The sequence below is a fragment of the Tasmannia lanceolata genome, unplaced genomic scaffold, assembly GCF_043159265.1.
Source record: "Tasmannia lanceolata isolate RefF3 unplaced genomic scaffold, GAP_Taslan_0.1 ptg000029l, whole genome shotgun sequence".
Classification (NCBI taxonomy): Eukaryota; Viridiplantae; Streptophyta; class Magnoliopsida; order Canellales; family Winteraceae; genus Tasmannia; species Tasmannia lanceolata.
The window spans coordinates 4,282,830-4,307,588 of record NW_027518706.1 but is presented as its reverse complement, the minus strand read 5'-3'; the positions used below and the strand labels follow the sequence as shown (position 1 = coordinate 4,307,588).

At 37.8% G+C, this 24,759-nt stretch overlaps 1 protein-coding gene across 1 annotated transcript; it reads right to left on the bottom strand.

The window, feature by feature from the left end:
* Window positions 1–1,253: 1,253 nt before the first annotated feature.
* LOC143858912 (bifunctional L-3-cyanoalanine synthase/cysteine synthase 1, mitochondrial-like) lies at window positions 1,254–14,023 on the bottom strand. The gene is made up of 10 exons (XM_077369602.1): window positions 13,851–14,023; window positions 11,951–12,060; window positions 11,477–11,534; window positions 7,824–8,087; window positions 5,022–5,159; window positions 4,677–4,728; window positions 4,298–4,377; window positions 4,041–4,100; window positions 2,814–2,894; window positions 1,254–1,528 (listed from the first exon to the last, which is right to left on the bottom strand). The coding sequence occupies exons 1-10, from the start codon at window positions 13,983–13,985 to the stop codon at window positions 1,430–1,432; spliced, it is 1,077 nt and encodes a 358-aa protein (XP_077225717.1). The 5' UTR covers window positions 13,986–14,023; the 3' UTR covers window positions 1,254–1,429.
* Between the last annotated feature and the right edge of the window lie 10,736 nt (window positions 14,024–24,759).

Sequence of the window (24,759 nt, the reverse complement as noted above, 5' to 3'; positions counted from 1 at the left end):
TACTAGTGATTGTTTCTTGATAATAACAGTATACAAGAGAGAAAATTGCAAAAGCAGGTAAACCCGATTTTGGAAATGCGTTAATAAGATGAAAACTTGCTTTGGAATTTTTAAATTGAAAGACTTCATAAAAAAAATTCATACTTGTATTTTCGGATTCCATGTGAAATGGTGAGTTTATGGTCATTTTATAGACCTTATGGTGCCTTTTCACTTTGAATTGCACCATTTGGTGGTGGCACCCGATCATGATGGGATGCTTATTTTACCATTAGATCGCACCAAATTACGATTCTACAGTCTAGATTGTTACTAGAGTTACTCTTGATTTGTGTAAAACCTCTGCCCTCCCCCGTAGCCATGAGATCACGACCGATCGCAAATCTACGGCCCGGATAGAACCCAATTGGCCTCTAACCGTTGGTACGAGAATGATCGTGATCCGATGGGCCAGATTACACCCGATCGTACACTAGCCATTACCTACAATCCTGCGCACTCGAACACACCCGATCGAGCACTAGCATGGCCATAGTTATTATTTAGCTATGACTCATGGGTTTTAGGGCAGTGGGTGTTGGTTGTTGCTTATGTGTCTTTAAGTGGGAAAATAAGTATCCCATGTGTAACAACCTTTGTGTTTATATTTAATTAGGGGAGATGATATTTTCACCCCCTCTACAGTATGCATTCGCCCCCCTTATAAAATGTGAACAGTGGGCAACTTTAACGTTTTTTGACGTCAAATCATGTTAAAAGGGGGGCGATTGCGTGCCGCAGGAGGTGAAAATATCATCACGCTTGATTAGTTGTATTTCAATGAAATGGAAGAAGAGAAATTTACAGCAACAAAAACTTTGGTTAGGAGAGTTATGTTTCCTCTCGAATTGAACAGTTAGGAGTCCGGTTGCCTCGAACAGTTAGGAGGTGCGTGTGCGGACGGTACACCGTTCCAGATGTTCCACAATTTGCCAAAACACATCTGTGCAACAAAGCAATAGAGTAGTGGGAGGGAGTACAATAACCCCTCTCTAACTTTTCAACTTTCCAATGTGGGACTATGTTGACTTTTCTCCTCGTTTCAATCAGCACCCACTTTTCTCCTCTTTTCCAGTTTAGATCCCATCTCGATCATATCTTTTTTCAGTGATATTTTGAATTGGACCATCCGTAGTGTCCGAGGTCCTTACTTAAATTGAACACAATCAGGGCTTAGGGTAAGTGCAAAGAAGAGGGAAGTAACTCAAGAGACAGAGAAAATGAAATTTTTATTGTCATCTTTATTAAATGCTTTGGATTGTCTCCTTACCTTCACAAGTTTGACTACATCTTTCATATTTTTATTCAAGGACACGTGAAATAATTCAGAGACAAAAGCTTCAATTCATCCATTTAGTCCACAAGAACATTCCTTTATTTAGCTGGGTACCTAATCCACAGATACTGGCACCATCTTTTCAGCCTCTTCCCTTATCTCTTGAAACAGAACTGATGACAAGTATCTTTCTCCAAAGCTTGGAAGAACAGTCTGAAATTCACACCAGAAGCCCATTCAATCAAAATCAGAACAACAAAACATTCAAAAATAAAAGAGATTGAAAATGTGGAGATATTAGGGAGAAAACCCCTATGATTATGGGGTGCTTTTGGACTATATTTATAGATAAAAATTACAAGTAGTTTCCATGAAATACATGAGAAACATGTGCTTAACTGCCCTGTAACTACTTGTGTTTGAATTTCAAATACAAAACTAAAATAACTTCCTAATCTACCACTACAATGATCCAACGGTCAGATCTTTCTAGATCCTTTTAAAGATCTGATCTACTAAATTCTAACAAAAATGTTGGTTACTTTTAGGGAAATGATATATTCACCTCATTTTCTTTCCCTGGCCACACGCTTGTAGTGTAAAATGAGGAGTCAAAATTAAACTGGTGAGAGGGGGTGGACGAGGAAGAAAAGGGTGCAAATAAATCAGTTCCCTTGTCTTTATACTAGGGAAGACACACCCAAAATGGAATTTCATTTGGAGGAAAATAAACACGAAAGTGAAATTGACCAACGAAAGTTAAAAAGACATAATAATTCTGTTGTAATTGCAATATCCAGAAACCTTTTAACAACAGAATGACGATAATTTTAAAAGGTTAAGGTTACTTATCATTAACATAAACCTTAATGGACTATATAAAACTTTTGATGTTCCTTCGTTTGCTATGTTTGCTAAAAGCCTGGAACAACTCAGAATACTTAATTATAGTCCTATAGAAATTCTCTTTGAAGCTACGAACCAATCCAAAACCCCACCTCTAAAGCAAATTAACACACCAAAAAACTTTATAATTTGACATTAATATCCATAAGATTTCAAGAATTTCAATTTTTTTTATTTTGGAAAATCCCTGAAATTATACTTTTTTCCACACATTCTCTACTTAGAACCTCAAAATAGTGCTAGAATTTATGAAATATGATGTATGAATAACGAAGATGACAATAAGAAAGGTGACAACAACAATGACAATGAGAAACAGTAATTGCAGTAAGAAAGATTATAATGATGGAACAAATGATGACAAAAACATGATGACGATGATCATAATAATAATAATAATAAGATGATGATGATGATGATGATGAAGGATAAACAGAGAAGATGAGTCCATGCAGGTCAATTTTTCGTGAAGAGGCCAAAAAATAAGAACGCCCCCATGGAGGAAAATCCTATTTCCTTTGTAACAATGGTGATTATTAAATAAATTATAGAGTTCTAACACAAGATAATAAAGAAAATAAGATGCTCATACCACAATTAGTTTTCCTTTGTTCTCAGGCTTTTTTGCAAGCCTCAGTGCTGCAACTACATTGGCCCCTGAAGAAATCCCAACCTACAAAAAAGTAGTTCTAAGAATGCATAAATGGAAATAAATTTTTTATAAGGAATATTTATGACAAGGGATTTTGCTAAGCTCCATCGCAAAAGGCTTTTCGTTGCTGGTCTGTTGCACGTCAGACCAGCCACCTCGTGAATGGAGACAAAAGCTGTTGTCTTCATTAACGAGGTGGCTGGTCTGATGTGTGACAGACCAGCCGCGAAAACCCTTTTGCGATGGACCCTAGCAATTCCCTTATAACAATGATATTTATGGGCAATGATCAATACTTCGCACTGTTTATCTGTGACTAATGAACAATTGTAATTAGACCCAAAGTAAAATATAGACACTCACGCAACTCAAACCTAAAGTCACGAATTGAGTAAGTTCTGTTGCAGTACTACTCTGGAATGTAGTAAACAAAATTGGAAAAATATCAAGTAAATGTTTGAAAAAAAATCTTTTCAATTGTCTAAATAGCAACAATAGAAACTCCCACAAGTAGAAAGTACTTAAATTAGTTAAAAATATCTTGGGATTTGCTAGGGACCATTGCAGAAAGCATTTCACAGACCGGCGGTTGCATGAGAGAGCAGCCACCTCAGATGAATAAAATGAATAAGACAATCTGATGAAAAGTAAGCCGTGGCTCCTCTCTCATGGTACAGCCGGCCCGCGAAATGCCTTTTGCTCAGAAACCTTTTCCTATATATATATATATATATATACAGGCTCGAAATTATAGGCTTGTATCATATACAGGCTCGAAATTAGTACAGTTCATGTAAGAGCCCTTACAGCAAAAGGCCGCTCGCCCAAATGTTGTAAATTCTAGATGTTAATTAACCATCTGGAAAGTGTCCTCAAAATATGGACCATTTAAAATGAAAAATGACCAACCATCCATGGTTAATAAGAAAGTCTTTGAGATTGAAGGTTAGGACCATTTGTTCAATGTATTTTCTGCCTATTGCCCATTTATGATTTGGTTTGTGGGATTGGATGAACTACACATATGCCCCATATGCAGTGTTAGATTGAAAGATACAAACACAAACACAAAGTAGAATCTCTTCCAACAAATCACATTTCACTTATGTGAGCAAAAGAGGAAATTGAAAAAAAAAAAATGGTTAAAAGAGTTGATTAGATAATTACAAAAAGCCCTTCCTTCAGTGCCAACTCTCTTGCCATCTTGATTGCATCCTCACTAGACACCTGCAAAATGCTATAGATTTCAAAACTATATTCTCAATATTGTTCAAATGAACCATGAGTTATAAAAAGAGGGAGGTCCTCGGAATTATTTTAAATAAAGGGAGTGCATATGGGGAGCGTTATGTATTAGTTGCCTAAGAAAGTTGTTTTAACAGCAAATGTACCATTAAACAATAAAAGAGTGATTAAATACTTGCCATAAGGACTTGATCCATTACATCCATGTCCAAAATCTTTGGCTTGAAGCCAACCCCGTTGCCAGTAATTTGATGAGGACCTGTGCCAAGTAACATGTTCATAATATAAACATTAGCCACTTCAGTAGGAGAATAACGACCCAGAGACTAATATTAACAATAAATTATTTAATAAAATAATAGTCTCCTAAGGAGGAGGACAAACCACTAAGAATATAAAGTACAATGCTTCCACATTTTATTATAATTTTTAGCTATGAACTCTAAAATTGAATAGTTAATCGTGTGAATTTCCCATATGTATTGATTAATCAAGATAACATAAAAAAACTCAAATGTAAGTTAGTATAACGAAATTTAAAAAGAAAAGACAATTTACCTGGTTTTCCACCATTTAGTACAGGGCTTTCCTCTGGTTCAAGTCCGTATATCTACCAAAAAATAAAGAATATTAAATAAAATTTATAATAGAATCCACATTACTAATAAATACAAAATGGTGATATATTTAATAAATAGATAACAAATTAATTAGGGATTTGCTAGCGTCCATCGCAGAAGGCATTTTGCAGATGGTCTGTTGCATCTGACAGCAGCCACACAGGCTCACTTTTCAGCAGATTTTGTCTTCATTCACGAGGTGGCTGCTGTCAGATGCAACAGACCACCCGTGAAATGCCTTCTGCGATGGATGCTAGCAAATCCCAATTAATAAAATGAGTACCTTAACATTGGGATTTTTGGATTTCAGATACTGCCCTACTCCAGAGACAGTGCCACCACTCCCTATTCCCATCACAAAGATGTCGACTTGCCCAAGAGTGTCCTCCCATATCTCAGGACCCGTTGTCTCAAAATGCACCTGTTTTTTTCTTCAAATTATAAGACACATAAAAACCCTATTTTTTTTCTTAATCAAATACATAAAATGGTTTTATTGTTAAATTAAAAAATGGTAAGGAAGTTAGATAAACAATTTGGGGGAACAATCTTATGGTAAACCTAGCACTAGCCAGATGAACTTTCCCTTGATTAGTAGACCTCTTTTGTGGACTCTTCTTATTGGACAATAGAGATTATTTATACATAACATTCTGATGAGGGGTGATTTTTAGGATGAGCCCCATCCAACAGGTTACACATAGATTGGACAGTATATATATATATATAGCTTTTATGTGAAGTGTAGATTTAAATGGTGAATGCTAAGGGGTGGTATTAGCTTGATGATTACATGTGGGGGATGTTTCACCCCCTGCATTGTTAGTTCTCTAAATTTATGGTTATGCAGTATCAATAAAATTGGTTGTTATCTTTCAAAAAAAAATACACACACACACACTAGTAAAAACACCCGTGCGATGCACGGGGCGAGAAAAATATAAATGGTTAATCACTTTCCCATTTGATGCGGTGGAGTATTTCACACTCATGCTTTGAAAGGTGGGTCTCACGAAACATCTATAGCCAAACCCATGCATTCGAGTGGGACCCAAAATATTTTGAAAGGTGGCCGAAATTCGTAGTATTATGTACTAAATGAACACGTTCTGTATTAAAAAATAATCGGGTTCGTCAATATTTTGAAAGGCATCCTGAATCCGTAGTATTATGTAATATGTTCACAAAAATCCGTAGTATTATGTAACATATGTACCAAATCCGTAATTTTGCAAAGAAAAAACATCACTATGTTGACTTTGTCCATTTTTTTATTAAAAAAGAATAAAGGATGGGGGGTAGGATTGAAATTATGTGGCTTTAATGGGTGCCTTTGTTAAAAAGCATAAAGGAGGGGGTAGGATTGAAAATATGTGGGTTGAATGGGTGCCTTTGTTAAAAAAAAGGCAAAAAAAGTGATGTGTAATTCTATTAGAAGTTTGGAAGAAATTCAAATAATTCTCTCCTTTTCTCTTCTGCTATATATATATATATATATATACTAGTAAAAAACTTCGTGCGATGCACGGGCCGGCAAAGAACTGTACGAACCACGTCATAGGTTGATCCAAACCGTCCATATGATGGAACGCAACATAAATAGGTTGTGCCCCAAAAATCATTTCCATAGGCTGATCCTAGCCGTCCAATCTATAGAGGTTTCCATAATTCCCCTTAAATCGGATGGTTAAGATCACCCTATAGATTTTTTATTGAAAAACCATAAAGGAGGGGGGTAAGATTGAAATTATGTGGCTTTAATGGGTGTGTGCGATGCACGGGCCGACAAAGAACTGTACGGACCACGTCATAGGTTGATCCAAACCGTCCATGTGATGGAACACAACATAAATAGGTTGTGCCCCAAAAATCATTTTCGTAGGCTGATCCTAGCCCTCCAATCTATAGATGTTTCCATAATTCCTTTTAATTAAAAAACCATAAAGGAGGGGGGTAAGATTGAAATTATGTGGCTTTAATGGGTGCGTACGATGCACGGGCCGACAAAGAACTGTACGGACCACGTCATAGGTTGATCCAAACCGTCCATGTGATGGAACACCCGTGCGATGCACGGGCCGACAAAGAACTGTATAGACCATGTCATAGGTTGATCCAAACCGTCCATGTGATGGAACACAACATAAATAGGTTGTGCCCCAAAAGTCATTTCCATAGGCTGATCCTAGCCCTCCAATCTATAGATGTTTCCACAATTCCTCTTAAATCGGATGGTTAAGAACTTAAGATCACCCTATAGATTTTTTATTAAAAAACCATAAAGGAGGGGGGTAAGATTGAAATTATATGGCTTTAATGGGTGCCTTTGTTAAAAGCATAAAGGAGGGGGTAGGATTGAAAATATGTGAGTTGAATGGGTGCATTTGTTAAAAAAAGTCAAAAAAAGTGATGTGTAATTCTCATATAATTTTCTAAAAAATCAAAAAATTCTCTTCTTTTCCATCCAGCTTATTATATATATATATATATATATATATATATATATATATACTATATAGGAGAAGAGAAAAGAAGAGAATTTTTTGAATTTTTGGAAAATTCTATGAGAATTACACATCACTTTTTTTGACTTTTTTTAACAAATGCACCCATTCAACTCACATATTTTCAATCCTACCCCCTCCTTTATGCTTTTTAACAAATGCACCCATTAAAGCCACATAATTTCAATCTTACCCCCCTCCTTTATGGTTTTTTAATGAAAAATCTATAGGGTGATCTTAACCATCCGATTTAAGAGAAATTATGGAAACCTCTATAGATTGGATGGCTAGGATCAACCTATGGAAATGATTTTTGAGGCACAACCTATTTATGTTGTGTTCCATCACATGGACGGTTTAGATCAACCTATGACGTGGTCCGTACATTTCTTTGCCGGCCCGTGCATTGCACAGGGTTTTTTACTAGTATATATATATGTGTGTGTGTGTGTGTGTGTGTGTGTGTGTGTGTGTGTGTGTGTGTGTGTGTGGTGAACACTATGGTCACACAAATGACTCCATTTTTGTAGGAAAAAAAGGTGAAAAAAAAAATAGAATCAAATGGTTGATGCCATAATTACCTGAGTGTTAGCAGGATTCTCGAACTGTTCGAGCATGAAGGCATCTGGAATGGTATCTGCAAGTTGATGGGCTTTCTTAACTGTTCCTCCCATCCCCTTAGTAGGGTCCGTAATGATCAACTCAGCCCCATAGGCCTTCATGGTTACCCTTCTCTCAAGGCTTGTGTAGGAAGGCATCGTGAGTTTGAGATGGTAACCTTTCATGGCTGCCATGAATGCCAACCCAATTCCCATATTTCCTGACGTGGGCTCAATCAAGATGGTCTGTAACAACATAACAACAAAAGTTAGAGGAAACAAAGGTCATTTGGTCAAAAGGAAGATGATTTTAGTTCCTAAAGGCATATTGCAAGCTTTCACATTATATCTCAACTCAACTAAGCCTTTGTCCCAAACTAGTTGGGGTCGGCTTTTAAGTAGAGTTTTGCTAAGAGCATTGCATCCAAAGATCCATATTTACTCACATTCCTCACCAAATCTGTGATAATCAAGGTCGTTGATCTAGGGGGCCAATGCCTGATTATATGGTATCCATGATGCCTAAGTTGTTCATAAGATCCTAACCATTTGATGATGGCTAGGACTATCCATTCGGCATGGGAACCTGGACATGACACGGTCTCATGGTGGCCCCGTTCACTGATCATTACAGCAAATGGGTGCAGAACTTAAAACCAACAATATAAAAGGCAGTTTTGCCAGTGCAAAAAAGAACTTTATCTTAAAAAAACATGTTGCTATCTTTCAAAGGTTGGTAATTGATGCAGATGCATCTATTTCGTTCAAAGGCCGAGAACCACAAAGCCGTGATCAAACAATTTCGGACCATTGGGTGAGGCAACGGGCAACAGACGACATGAATCGACGATCGAGCTCGAGAAGATGCCAGATCATGTTTTTGCAAGGTCAATCAAGTCAAGATCATCAAGTTATTAGACAACGCTACAATCAATGGTCCTTGTTTCACAATGATCCAAATTTATTTGCTTTGGTCTATTTATTTAATTTTGAAATTTTCCATTGGCTTAAAATAAGCCTTTGTTTTAGTTTGAGTAGAGAAGTCGTCCAAGCTAGAGAAATTTTAGGATGTGAGATAAGTTTTAGGAAAGTTAGATTTGCTTTAGGAGACTTTGAGAAAGTGAATTCAATTTTTAGTTTCTTTGTTTTAGTAAGATTAGGAAACCAATCAAAGTCTATAAATAGACTATTGTAAACTGTTTTGGATGGGCTGAGTTGATATGAAATAAAGTTTCTTTGGGAGAGTTTCTCCATCTATGTTTATCTTTTGTTTTTTAGAAGAAGAAGTGGGTTTTGATTAAAACATTTTCTCTCTTTTTTAAGTTTTTTTTCAAGCTTGTTTTATGCAAGTTTAATCTCCATTGAAGCAGCTTTCCTGCTTCAAAATCCACCACTCATCATCACTTAGAAATCAGCACACAACAGCCCACTCGACTTCACCCTCATCTCACGGCCACCAATTCCTCGCCCAAAACAGCCTTATTTTCCAATTCTTGCCACAACCTTTCACCCGAAGACCTCCCATCCTGTATACCCGAATCATTCCCCAACCGGCCCTCCGAACCAACATCGTTTATTAACACATCCTAACTAGTCCCAAAACCGACCACTGTCGTGTTCACTTTTACCCAGAAGTTACCTTTTCTATTGTTGACCGATCAGCACCATATTCAAGATCCCTTCCTAAACTACCTTATATTAACATCCACCAAGACTCTTTCTCAGCCCACTTTCACCAATCCCTTTCCCATAACCACCCTTCTTTGATAGGAATCCCCAACCACCAACCTATCTTGAATTGAACCAACAACCTATCTTTAATCCCATAACAGATTCAAAACCTTCTATCTTGAAATCACCTAATCAAGCCTTCATGCTTCTTTAACCAATTCCCTAAGCAACACAACCTCACCTCTTAAACCAATCTTCTTTATCTCTTCTTTAGTCAACCGACACCTCTTATAATTATTCATTTCCTTTTTCCTTCGTGTTAGCCAAAGCCCCTAAGCAACACAACCTCAACTCTTAAGCCCACTTCCAATTCTTAACAACCTACGAACTCCTTTCCTGCAGAGCCTTAACCCAACCAATTTTGTTTCCCCTTAATCCAACCTCCACGTCCATGAACCCTTTAACCACGCCGTAACCTTAAAGCTTCTGCTATCCATTGTGTTGAAGTATAAAGGGTTAAATAACGCCATGTCCAACAGCTTAAGCTTTTGGAGCAATTGGTTGTTTCACATGGTATCAGAGCAAAGGTCTTGAGTTCAAAACTCCTTGATATTAAAAATCCACATGTTACGGCCAACCCAAAAGAGGGGCCACATGTGCCACGTGTAGGCCAACCCTAAAAAGAGGGGTCACACCTGAGGGGGAGTGTGGTAAAGTATAAAAGTTTAAATAACACCTCTCCAACAGCTTAAGCTTTTGGAGTAATTGGTTGTTTCACATCCGCCCCTGCGTCAGTAAAGCCTGGAATGTAGTGAAATTCCTTGTCAGATACCAACCTAAAATTACTATTATCTGTGCACAGTCTTGAAGAAAGGCTTGGTGAACTAGATATGGTAAAGTATAAAAGTTTAAATAACACCTCTCCAACAGCTTAAGCTTTTGGAGTAATTGGTTGTTTCACATCCGCCCCTGCGTCAGTAAAGCCTCGAATGTATTGAAATTCCTTGTCAGATACCAACCTAAAATTACTATTGTTCACTGGGATTGGCTTTGGATCTTTTCTACACAGCTTATGAAAAGACTAAGAAAACTAAGGGAGTTTTGGTTTTAACACGAAATTAACAGGCCCTTCCAAAAGAGCTTTGGTGATATCGCAACTAGACATCTGAGAGTGACACAGCTTAACTTCAACGTGGGGAAATTACTGACTCCTGATTTTCAGCACTATAATTTAACCCTTCAAGGGAAAATTAAATGTTAAAAACCTGTATGTTGGTACATGGATAGAAAGACCATATGATTCTCCCTCCCATGACTTTGGATCTTTTCTACACAACTCATGAAAAGACCAACGAAACCAAGGGAATTTCTATTTACCAAAAATTTAACAGGCCCTTCCAAAATCTCTTGATGTAGAGCTGAGAGTGACACAAAATTCACATTGGGTAAACTACTGACTCCTGATTTTCAGGAAAATAATTTAGCCCTTCAAGTGAAAGATGGAACTGTTAAAAATGACTACATTTCACTCACCTAGACTGAATTCATTCATTCATAAGCTGGGCCCACTGAGGATGAGGCATGTCGCTAGCAACTTCCCAATTGGATGATGCTATATTGCTAACCATCTAATTGGTGCCTACAACAATGGGGACAATTGAAAAGCAGAAACAACGATCAACATTCAAAAGGAATTGGATGAGACTGAGACAAGGTAGGAAACTCGGGCGAGTCAAAGGAGTTTTTTTATTGACTTACATGAGTCTGGAAAAGGTAAAATTTGGTCAACTCATCTGAGTTGACGATCAACTCGAGGAGTTTAAACAGTGGTTCTATGGGGGATATATTTGGGCTATGGCCAATCTACGGTGACCATTCGAACGATTTGGATGATATAACAATTACCCCATTTGGATGATAATTTGGGAAAACCATTGCCTTACAAAATGCAACAAGGAGTGTACCTTGCCCGGTGTTATCAGCCCTTTCTTTTCTGCATCTTCTATCATGGCAAACGCCGGCCTACAACCACAAAAACTTAATTCAATAAAAAAAGATACAATAATGCATGATAAAAGTATATAACTGCCAAATTATGGGGATTTTCACCTATTCACAATAGGTTTTCCAAACCTAATCCTAACTCATTCCAAAGTGAGAAATTATACAATGATCCACATCAAGAAAAAGGAGTTTCTGTTCAAGCAAGTACTGTACCATTATATGATTCAAACCATTCATTTGGTGGGTCCTATTGTGGAATGATCCAAATGACAGTTTTGGATCCTCAGTCATAGATTAGATGGGGCCTTCACGTCCCACACCAAATTGAGATCAGTTTCGCCCATCGATGACTGGATTGGATCACCACATTCGTGCCAAGTGTACGGTGGGGATGGGTTATGCCTGATCAAAAAACTCAATAGGGAAATGTTTACCTGTCCTTTACGCTACATGTGGGTTGCATCATCTCTAGCTTGGCAGCAACATAACCTCCACAGCCTTCGGTAACTTTGTTAAGATAAACAAGGGGAGTTTTCCCAATAACCTGAAATATAGAAAACAAAAACCACAGTCAAACAAGCTTTTTGGAATTTGTGAGAGCCTCTAACAGCTAATTACAAAAGTGTAAAGAAAGGGAGTGACATTATCAAAACAAGAGAATGCAGACTGCAAATAAAATTTTCCTATATAAATGTAAAATTTCATAAAATTACCAAAATTGGGACAGAGAGAGGATCAATTAAGATTAAAATCTACAAAATGAAAAAATAAAGAAAAAAACGGCTGACGAAAACGGAAACCCATTAACAGATGGGAGAATTCTTAAAAAAAACTTAATTAGAAGAACAAAAAAAATTGTGGGGAAGTTTAAAGAACAGAAAAATAAAGAGACCAGAGTTTCACTTGATCAAATTACTAAACAACTGAAATAAAGAAAAATAAAATCAATAGATAACTAATCATAGAGTAGATAAACATATTTTGACAAAATATTCTTTAGAAATCACCAAAATAAAAAACAAAACCCCTTGTGTAAAATAGCAAAACTCTAAAGACAGAAAAAAAAGGAAAGAAGATAAACTGATTGTTTAAAAAAATATAAATTTCTAGAGAAGCCAACCCAGAAAAGAAAAAAAAAATCCAATTTTAACATGAACATAAAAGAATCTTTTTTTTTTTTTTTTGAAGTAAAAATAATTTTATCAAAACAGAAGAAGAAGAGAAGATCGAGCCCACCCAGGAGAATACAAATGCATAATAAAGATCAGAAGAGACTAAATGACAAAGACATGAGAATTGATATTTTCCTACATTCACTTTTTAAAAAGCACTGACAAAGTAACTTGTAGCCTTTCTTTTATTAAACAAAAAATAAATAAAAACTCCCCATCTTTTTAGAAAGCATGAAAAAGCTAATGCAATTAAAATAAACCAGGGAAATTTAGAGAAGACTCCCAAAATAGAGAAGAATACCCAATCTTCTCATGAAAAACTACTCAAAAACAAAACACAACACCTCTAATTGAAAAAAAAATGAGGAAATAAAAAAAAAACCAAAGTATGAGCCCCAAATTCTCTGAAGAAAAATCCCCCCTGATGAAGAAAAACAAAGAAACCAATTTTCACATGAACAAACACAAACTCTCCATATTTCTAGAAGCTCATTTAGCAGAAAATCCAAAAAAAAAAAAAAAAAACCTAAGAAAAATTAGAGAAGAATCCCCAAACAGAGAAAAGTAAGACCCAATTTTCTCATGAACAAGCTACTCAAAATACAGAACACACTATCCAACACATCTCTAATTAAAAGGAAAAAAGAAGAAGTAAAAGAACATAAAATTCTCTAGAGGAAAAATGGATCCATACTTTGCAAACAAAATTCTCTGAAGAAAAAAAGAAACAGTTCAAACTACACACAAAAGGAAAGCATTACATTTGTCAGAACATATATGTGAAAACAAAAGCCCTCTGAAGGAAAAAAAAATGCTAAATTAACTAAGGCCATGTTTGGATTGCAAGAAAAACATTTTTGATGGAAATTTTTTTCCTTGAAAAAAAAAATATTTCCATATTTTAGATGAAAATGGTATGATTGTGGTGAATTTAGAGGGATATTATCACAAATTGAAGATCTCTCTATGTAAAAAAAGTAAATAATTTTAGAAATATTTTTCCTTTGCAAACTTTTCCAGAAGATTCATGCAATCCAAACAAGGCCTCACCAAAATAAATCTACAGAGAAACTCCTAAAATGAAGAGAAAAATTCATTCTCAACACAATCTAAAAACTAAGAGCCAAAAACAATAATAATAAAGTTGGTCTGAAGAGCTTGCCCCAGAAAGATCTTTGCTGATCTTGGGTGGAAATGCATGATGATCAGTAGTGGCTTGAGTAGCAAAAGAGCTTCTCTGTAGAAGGGTGTTGCATGCCTTGGCACCCTTTTTGCTTAGGCTCAAATACTTAGCCATTTTTTTAGCTTCTCTGTCTCTCTGAATTGCTGTTGGGCGTGAAACCCGTGTACCAGTTTTATAGGACCCTATCGTGCATTGATATCGACACCCCGTAATTATTAACCTGACAACTACAGTGAAATGTGGGGGCCACCTTAGACAAAAAAACAGTGAATAATAGAGAAATGTACGGTGTGCGAATGAATGGGACGACAAACGTACAAACTACTACAGAGAAAAAGAAGGTCAGTTATGGTATGTGCCTATGTGTGGGCAGATATTAGTGTTGGTAGTTGATATAGGAAATTGATATTTCCGCTCCCCCTTCAGACCAATCCACTCCAAACTGGGAGCGGAAATATCAACTCCCCTATGCTTTGGATATTTCCACTCCACTTTTAGACCAATTTACTCCAAGTTGGAGTAGATTAGTCTAAAAGTGAAGCGGAAATATCAGCTCCCTTGATATATTGGCCGAAATACTGGAGTATACTCGCAATTTCACCAAATATTTAGGGCCAGTTTGGTTGTATTTGGATTTGGATCTGAGTTTTGAATACAAAATGAATAGATCCGCCAATTCATGTTGAGGGAGACAAGGGGGGAGGGGGTACTTCCTAGGAGGGGAGAGGTTGAGGAGCAAAGAGGATGAAGGAAATTGTCAGATCTTTGGATTTACATTGACTTATTTCCATAACATGTTCGGAAATCTGATTTTTTTTCATTGTCAGTCGTTGATTTGGAAATCCAAGGATTTGTTCCAGATCCAAATCACAACACAAAAAGGGCTGCAAATGTGAGCAATTCAAATCAAAATCTTCTCGGCATCCAAACGGGCCCTAATTTCATTTGGTTCTATCATAAATAATTCATATTGAGAGAGAGAGAATGAAAGGCGGCCTTCCAAAATCAATCTACAACAGTGCCCCCATTGATCCATCTCAACAGAGTTCATTTATAAGGGCAAAGAAAATTAGGAAAATGACAGGGACAAATATAAAATTAAAGGAACAATAAATGCACTCTAATGAGAAGGACCGGGAGTGTCCTTCTAGGTGGTTTTTTTTTTTTTTCTGCAAGGGCACCCTTCAGTGTATCATTCCTCGTATGTATATAGTATATTGATATATTGCAATATTTAAGACAATGGATGGCTAAGAAAGTTTTTTTTTCCCAAGAGAAAAAACAAGAATCTTGGCAAAATGTTCAGAGATTTTTTTTGGCCTGAGGCATGTTTGTTGTAATATGATTAGATTGTATATTCTTCCTCTACCTCTACTTGTTAATCTCTGCATATATAGCAAATGAAGGTTGTCTAAAAACAGGTGGGAATGATTCTTTGATATCTCCAACCATTTGAATTATTGACCTTTGATTCATTGAATGTGGAAAAGTAACATTTTGTAGGCCACTTATTGGATGGCTAAGTTCATTTGATTGGTGATATGATGCCCTGTTTGACCATATCATAGTGGGTTCTTCACTCAGTTGTCATTAGTAAGGTGGGAGTGGCTAAAATTACCAACTTTGATTGTTCAACCTAGATTTGTTAGGGAGACTCTCCCATTCTAACTCCCAACCCATCCAATAGATTTGTTAGGCTCACTCTCCCATGCATTCTATCTCTCTACCCATCCATATTATTTGATCTTGTGAGCCCACCACAAACTACCAAAGTAATCACCTAACAAAGGCACATGATTCTTCTTCTGGCTTGAGAGATGAGACTAGACATTCTCGTAGGGTGCATTTGGATTGTCGGAATCATCAGGTGCTCTGACTCGGCATCCTATTCCTATTCCGACTTTTTGTTTACGAAATGAACAGAAACAAGGGAGGCAGAAATGATATCAGGGTGGAATTAATGGGGGAAATTGTAGGAATCTATTTGCTGCCAGATGTAGTATTATAATTGCAGAATGGAGTTTTTATTAGAATTGGAGTCGGGATTATTAGAATAGGAATCGGAATAAGTTGCTAACTCCAATTCCTGATTCCAACAATCCAACCGCACCTATAGTCTCGTAGTGTCACCACTTACATAGGTGACACACTGGGTCCAATTGGATGCATTTAGTAGAAGAAAAGTAAACTGATGTCATTTTACAAGTAAAAATTAAACAAAGTAGGAGTAAAAATCATGTTTACTTTACATCTCCGCTTTTTTTTCATTGGTTTTCCCGTTCCTCTTGATTTGGAAAGAAACTAAAATGGCTATTATTTAGAAAATTAGTGGCAGACAAGAAAAAAGTAGAAATAAAGAGTTGGTGGCAACCAAACATTCTCAAGAAAAGGAAAATGACATCATTTTGTTTTTTTTTTACTGCAGAAACACTATTTTGGTGGCAACCAAATGGACTAGGGCTCTGTTTTGGATGCTAAACATTCTTTGCAAGGGCGGAGCTAGGAGTTTACGCTTGGCGTGGGGGGGGGGGGGGGGCGCGGACCAATTTACATTGGCCTGCATTGGTCATTGGGGGGCTGTGGCCACTAAACTTGCTATGCATGCATGTACATGCCATCTGCCATATAAAAGGATTTTGCAAGTCATTAGGGGGCCATGGCCCCATGCTATATGTGCCTCCGCCCCTGATTCTTTGGGCAAGTAAAGTCCATGGAGGGGGCAGGATTTTAAAACCCATGTAAAGCAAAGTAAAATCCGAGTAAAGTCCCTATTTGGATGCAAACTTAACTGGGAGAGAGAGAGAGAGGGATGAGGGGAGGATTACCTATGAAATTTCTTCTTTTTTGGGTTATTTTATATAGAAAAATATGTGATGTCACATCACAAGACATGCAATTATTACACCTCTTGTTTGGTAGTCTATAGGAATTTAGATGCTACATTGGCAACCGAGGTGACGCATTGTGACCGGGATGCTAGCATCTCGTTAGAGGGCCATCACACAAACTTGGCTCTTGCAAATCCTCAAGGGGCAAGATATTCAGGGGTAGAAGCTCCTTATCACCATCTATTCTTGATCGAGATTATCAAGACAAACACGTGAAAAAGACGTAGGAAAGAGAAAAGTTAGTGGGTCCTACTTTTCTTTTTAGTTAAAAGGATCAATAGAGCTTTACTTCTTCACTCATTATTTGAGCAGTAATAAAAAGACAAAGGAAAGAGAAAAGTTCGTGGGTCCTACTTTTCTTTTTAGTAAAAAGGATCAATAGAGCTTTGCTTCTTCACTCATTATTTGAGCAGTAATAAGAGCTAGATAACAAAAGGACACGGTGTTTAAAAGGGACTGATATCTTCCAAATTTCAGGGTTTTGCTAGGGACAATCAAAGAAGGCATATCGCAGAACGGCTGTTGCATGAGGGAGCAGACACATAGGATGAATTACATGAATAAAACAAAATCTGTTGAAATATGAGCCTATGTGGCAGCTCTCTCATGCAACAGCCATTCCCCGAGATGCCTTGTTTGATGGTCTCTAGCAAATCCCTTTACCAAGAAGGTTAGGCCCTTCCAAGGCTAGTTATTATGCTCGCATGGGTGGTCTTTTTCCTATGAGTGGAGCCTGAGCTTAAGAAGGTTTTATGTTACAAGATGACAAGTAGGGACGCGAGATATGGTTTAGTTACATCTTTTGAAATGTGACAGACGACTATAGCGGGATATGGTTTAGTTACATCTTTTGAAATGTGACAGACAACTATAAGGAGAAGAGAAGGCAAATAAGAAAAAGGAAGACGTAAGCCTGGTACGGAAAGTAGCTTTCCAATTAATAAAGCCGACGACATTCGGAATCAGAGCTGGAGCAAGCCTCAAAACGCCTGGCGTTGACTATTTTTTGGTCAAAGCGCTAGCGAGCTGGGGCGCAAGTGCTCCCTTGGCGCGCCGATAAGGGAAGAGTCAATAAGAAACATACATTTTCGTTAAAGGGAAGGCGAGCTAAGGAACAATTTCTTATGTTGGAACATCATTCCTAGGAACTATAACTGATGTTGACACCTCCTTAGGGGAAACACTATCACATACCGAACAGAGAAGCCAGATGGCTAGGAAGTTGGAATTGGTGAGGATGCCGGTTATTAATAAACTACATTTGCGTCTGGAATCGGATTTGCTCGAACAGGTGAGTTCCACGAGCAAAGTCAAAGGTAAAGCCTGAACATGTAGTTGACCTAGTTAATTGATAACTAGAGCCTGGTCAAGCAAATCCGATTCCAGACGTAAATATAGTTTATTAATAACCAGCATCCTCACCAGTTCCAACTTCCTAGCACCAGTGTACGTGGCAATCAAACCCCCTTGGATTCTTCTGACGTCAAGTACATTAGTCCCCCTTTACGCATTGATCGCTGTGTGTCCCTAGTAATCAAAAGGGTGTAAATATCACTTCCCTATTTAAAACCTTATTTCTCTATATATCAAATACCTCATATGAAATAATTAAATTAGTTTCTTTAAACATCCTTCGGAGAAGGGTGCTCTCCAGGGAATGCAGCACCACACTCTTCTAAGCCAGAAACCCTTAAAACCATTCGTCTTCCTCTCTTTTTGGGCTTGTTTTTATAAGGATAAATATGATGGGTAACCCATTTTGGGATAAACCATTTTAGAGGAATCCACTTACCTTGCATTTCTAGTGTTCTAGTAGAGGTAAGTTATAGTGGGTAAGTGTATAACTGTTCTAAAAAGTTCATTTGTGGTGAGATTAGTACCGAGATGGTCTCTGATAGCGATGGAATCTACAGTAGTTGCTCTGATCCTGTTTGTTGTTGTAGGACTTCAGCTTCTCGCTTCACCGAATATACTCTTAATATTCGATATCCATTTGGATGTTCGTCATCGAAGTTTTGAGGGGGCTGTGTTAGAGTGTATGCCCTAAAAGCCAATCACTGTAGTACTGAAATTATTATAATTAATAAAGAGTTTCTTTTAATGACATTTATTGGGTATCATATAGGAGTGTGTGATGTGCTTGTTTCCTTTGTAACAGACATTTGTCCTTAGGCAATGGCGGGAGCCTCGTGCACTGGGCCGCCCTTTTTTCAATTGTCCTTAAGCAACATCGTAGGAATGGTCATGTCCATGGATTCATAGATCCTAAGGGGTGGGGAGATATGACATTTCAGCCCTTTGCAAACCTAAAACGTTCCCAGTTGGGGTTGAGACTGGACATCTCTTCTTGAACACAACCAGCATCAGACTTGCCTCCATACATGCAATGGGGTGGCTTATCTCAGCCCTTGGCATAGTGTACCCTAAGTAGGTAGCATGGGTGCGAAGAATAGTTCATGCACTGAAAAAACATAATTTCCAGAATAGCCTGTAGACAAGGAAATGGATAAGGCTATTATGTTGGTTAGGTCCCTTTATATGTCCTTCGACCCGAGGGGTCATATTGATCCGTGGGCCCGCCTTGTAACTTTGGCCTATCTCAAAGTGGTCTCAGTTTTGGGATCACTTATGAGTAGTGTTGGGCCATAAGGTAACCATGGCATTAATATGGATGCCCAACAAGGAATCCTCCACCTATTTTAGAAAGGAAAGTCATTTACAGTTTTGATCTCAGCATAGGCCTTTAAAATATGACTGACCATCCGATTTCATAAAAGGTCTCTCAAAAGAGTTTTGGAAAACATTTGTTGTTTTCATAGGGATTTGCAAATTCATTTTGCAGCCCCGGCTGAAGATCGAACCATTTGGTGGTCCCTATGGATAGTTAGTGTCCATCCCCGTAGGGCCCAACCCGGTAGATGAAGATTGGAGGAAGAACGTACACTTTGGATGTGAATATGGGTATACGATGGTCTAACAGTCATCTTCAGGTAAATGTCTGTTAGATTATATGCCAAAGCCAGTCATGGTGCAATTCAAAAAAGTAAAGTATTCTATTTCATGACAATTGATGGGTATATTAAAGGAATTTGTTGTGTGCTTTACTACATTGACACACATTCAACCTTGGGTAGCATCATAGGAATATCATGCCCGTGGATTCATAGATCCTAAGGGGCAAGGAGATATGATATATTCCGGTCATTTACATACCTACAAGGTTCCTCGTTGGAGTTGAGACTGGACATCTCTTTCTATACACAACCAGCATCAGACCTTGCCTCCATATACGCATTAAGATGGCCTATCTCGATCAATGTGGTAGTGGACCCTAGTTAAGCACACATAATAGGTGCTGTGAATGGTTGGCACACTGAACGGGATCATACTAGAATAACCTATGGACAAGAAATACGGAAAAGGGTATTCTACCCATACAAGACCCATTATATGTCCTTAGAATTGATGGGTCATATTGGTTTGTGGGTCTGCTCTGTGGCTTTGGTCTACCTAACTGTGGTTCTTACTTTGGATCACTTGAAGGTAGTACTGGGTCATAAGATAACCCACGAGGCCAATTGTGATAATTGACATGGAATCCTCCACCTCTAATAGAGGAAAATCACTTTCAATACTAGCATGAGCCTTTAAATTAGCCTGGCCAGTCGATTTGATAAAGTATTTATGTAAGGTTTTTCGAAAATAACTGGTTAATTTTCAAAGGAAATTGGAATGCATTTGTGGGTCCAGGCTTGTAGATTGGAATGTATACATTGGGTGGGCCTAGGGGTAGTAAATGTCCACCTCCCGTAAGACCCAGGCTGGTAAATGAGGATTGGAGGTAGGATGTACACATAAGATGTGATTAGGGGTATTTGGATGATCGGGCGGTCATCTTCAGTGTAATGTCCTAATGAGGGTCAATTACCTAATGCGATCGTAGTATGACTACTGAGCAAGGTCGCAATGGGGCTCTTAGAGTTCTAGAAAGTAAGAATTTGATTTTGAGTAAAACTAAAACTCAAGAATAAACTTAATAGGATAAAAAAAATGTCCAACACATCTGCAAAATTCATCCAACTCAACTCTACTCTTTAGGTCATTGTATTTTAACACCTTTTGAAACTAGTTTGCTAAAATAATAAAAATAGTTTGAGAATTTTTAGAGATTTGAAAAACCAAAATTCTACATATTATAAATATGCATATGGGGCTTTTTTTTATTTGATCTTGCCTTGAAAATTTTGTTCACCATCAATTCCAAAAGAGAAAAATCAATCTACTCTCTCTTTCTATGTATTCTCCATCTATCTCTCATCTCATAGCTGTAGTTCTCTAAAAAACATAAAAAGCTCCATAGATTTTCGTTTTTTCCCTCTTAGGTACTAATCTACATCAGTACATATATCAGAACAAAAGTTGTTCTATTTCCCTTTGAGCAATCGGAAGGAATCCATCGGTTCGACTTGCGGGTTTATGCCGTCGAGAACAATCGTGGCCGTTCGAGAACGATCGTGGACATTCGGAAGGAATCCATCGGTAAGACAATGGATGGCTGAGAAAGTTTTTTTTCCCAAGAGAAAAAAGAAGAATCTTGGCAAAATGTTCAGAGATTTTTTTGGCCTGAGGCCTGTTTGTTGTAATATGATTAGATTGTATATTCTTCCTCTACCTCTACTTGTTAATCTCTGCATATATAGCAAATGAAGGTTGTCTAAAAAAGGTGGGAATGATTCTTTGATATCTCCAACCATTTGAATTATTGACTTTTGATTCATTGAATGTGGAAAAGAAATATTTTGTAGGCCACTTATTGGATGGCTAAGTTCATTTGATTGGTGATATTATGGCCTATTTGACCACATAAAAGTAGGTTCTTAACTCAGCTGTCGTTAGTAAGGTGGGAGTGGGCAAAATTACCAACTTTGATTGTTCAACCCAGATTTGTTAGGGCGACTCTCCCATTCTCACTCTCTACCTGTCCAATAGATTTGTTAGCCCCACTCTCCCATGCATTCTATCTCTCTACCCATCCATATTACTTGATCTTGTGGGTCCACCACAAACTACCAAAGTAATCACCCAACAAAGACCCATGGTCCTTCTTCTGGCTTGAGAGATGAGACTAGACATTCTCGTAGGGTGCATTTGGAATGTAGGAATCAGGTGCTCGAGTCGGCATCCTATTCCTATTCCAACATTTGGTTCAGGAGATGAACGACTCAAGGGAGGCAGAAATGATATCGGGGTGGAATTAACGGGGGAAATTGTAGGAATCTATTTTCTGCCAATGGTAGTATTATGAGTGCAGAATGAAATTTTTATTAGAATTGGAGTTGGAATTATTAGAATAGGAATTATTAGAATGAAATTTTCCAATTCCTGATTCCAACAATCCAACCGCATCTATAGTCTTGTAGTGTCACCAACTACATAAGTGACACACTGGGTCCAATTGGAGGAATTTTCCAATTCCTCCAATTGGATGCATTTTAAGTAGAAGTAGAAGTAGAAGTAGAAGAAAAGTAAACTGATGTCATTTTACAAGTAAAAACTAAACAAATTGAGTAGAAGTAAAAATCATGTTTACTTTCCCTTTCCACTTTTTTTATTGGTTTTCCCGAAGGCAGACAAGCAAAGTAGAATGAAGAGTCCATGGCAACTAAACATTCCCAAGAAAAGGAAAATGACATCATTTTGCTTCTTTTTTTTTTTCTTACTAAAACACTATTTTGGTGGCAACCAAACGGACCTAGGGCTCTGCTTGGATGCTTACGCATTCTTTGGGCAAGTAAAAGTCTATGGAGAGCAGGATTTTAAAAACCTAGTAAAGCCAAGTAAAATCCAAGTAACATCCCTGTTTGGATGCAAAGTTAACCGGAGAGAGAGAGAGAGAGAGAGAGAGATTACCTATGAAATTTCTTCATTTTTCCGTTATTTCATATGAAAAGATATTCGATGCCAATTCACAAGATATGCAATTATTACACCTGTTTCTCGTTTGGTATTTTATATAGATTTAGATGCTACATTGGCAACAAGTGATTTTTTGCTTGGAAATTGCACGAGGATGCCTTGCGTGTGGCATCAAAATAGGAATTAGATGTCACCATCTCCTTAGAGGGCCATTACACAAACTTGGCTCTTGCAAATCCTCAAGGGTCAAGATATTTAGGGGTAGAAGCTCCTTTTCACCAACTATTCTTGATAGAGATTATCAAGACACACGAAAAAGACAAAAGAAAAAGAAAAGTTAGCCGGTCCAACTTTTCTTTTTAGTAAAACGAGAGCTTTACTTCTTGTCACTCATTATTTGGGCAGTTAAAGATATATAACAAAGGGACTCGGTGTTGAAGGGAACTGATATCTTCCAAACTAAGGAGAGTTGCTAGGGACCATTACAGAAGGTATTTCGTGGAACGCCTGTTGCGTGAGAGAGCAGACAAATAGGATGAATAAAATGAATAAGACAAAATCTGTTGAAACACGAGCCTATGTGGCAGCTCTCTTACGCAACAGCCGTTCTCCGAGATGCTTGTGTGATGGTCCCGAGCAAATCCCTTTTGATAATGAACTACTAAAATTGTTTTACACCTTTCTTAATTAGTTTTTTGCTATTACAATAATAAAGTGCGTAGTGTCATTATCAAAATATGGCAGTGCGGATATTGGCCGCCAAATTTAAAACCTTATTTCTCTATGGATACGATCCTCTTCCGGATTCCATCAAGCTTCGGACTTCTTTGGGAGTTTCTTCTCAACAAATAACTTATGAGTGGAAGCTCAAAGCTTGTGTTTCCTGCAAGGACTTCAGCCATACCACATAGGCTTGCCCACAGCAGCAGACCCTTTCTCAAGACCACCCTATAAAGGAGTGGAGACCAGTTCAAAAGAAATCAGCGAGTGAACCCATAGATACAAATGTCCCTCTGCCTATGGCCAGAAGCTCTGTTGGCAATAGCTTTCCATCGAATTCAGACCTTTAGGCCTCTTCTCCTCCTCTTGAAGCCCATGTTAGGCACCAGAATCGTTTTGCAGCTCTTGATACCATTGCTCCAAATCCGCACCCTAATGAGAAGACAACTAAGCAATCAGTTTCCATTGAAGAATCACCAAATCTATAGGAATTGCCAAAATTCAGAAGGACAATCCCAGACCAGACAAAGGCACATCATCCTCATTAATTCTTTCTCCTGACGATTCATGGAATGCTGTCTGGAAAAAGAAAGGAAAATGTACCCCCCTCATGAACTCCATTCCCGGAATCAGGTCCCCCTTCAAAGGGCTTATTCCGGGAAATTTTAATTCATGATGGTGGGTTTAGCTGGGTTGTTTCTGGCGTATCCTTGCAGGCTGCTGGTCCCCTTGCTGCTGTTTTGTTGGTTGTTTGTTGCCCGGGCTTGGTGGTGTTGCTTGTAGTTGTTGTCTTTTTGGTTGTTGTTCGGTTAATTGTTCTATTGTTTTTTGCTTTTTCTTTGCTCCTGTTGGGTGGCTTTTCGGCCTTCTCTTGAGCTTTTGTCTGTCCCCTTACCATATGTTTGGGGGCTTGCTTTTATGCTTCATGTTGTATCCTTCCGGTGCTTCTTATTAATTTATCTGGTAGGGGTCCGCCTAACCCCAGCTTACCCATAAAAAATAAATAAATAAATAAATAAATAAAAAATAATAATAATAATAATAATAAATAAATAAATACCAGGTAGGTAACAATTAAATTAGTTTCTCTAAACATCTTTCGGAGAGGGATGCTTTCCAAGGAATGTAGCACCACACTCTTCTAAGCTAGAAACCCTTAAAACCATTGTCTTCCTTTCTTTTTGGGCTTGTTCTGATAAGGACAAATATGATGGGTAACCCATTTTGGGGTAAACCATTTTAGAGGAATCTATTTACCTTGCATTTACAGTGTCCTAGTAGAGGAAAGTTATAGTGGGTAAATGTATTTTACTCTTCTAAAAAGGTCATTTGTTACCCACCAAATTAGTACCGAGGTGGGCTCT

Excerpts from the sequence above, each read along its gene's own strand:
- LOC143858912 (XM_077369602.1), bottom strand. The coding sequence starts at position 13,985 with ATGGCTAAGTATTTGAGCCTAAGCAAAAAGGGTGCCAAGGCATGCAAC. Across the intron at positions 4,378-4,676 it reads ACTAAATGGTGGAAAACCAG|GTCCTCATCAAATTACTGGC; the intron begins GTAAATTGTCTT and ends TACTTGGCACAG. Across the intron at positions 4,101-4,297 it reads TAATGGATCAAGTCCTTATG|GTGTCTAGTGAGGATGCAAT; the intron begins GCAAGTATTTAA and ends AGCATTTTGCAG.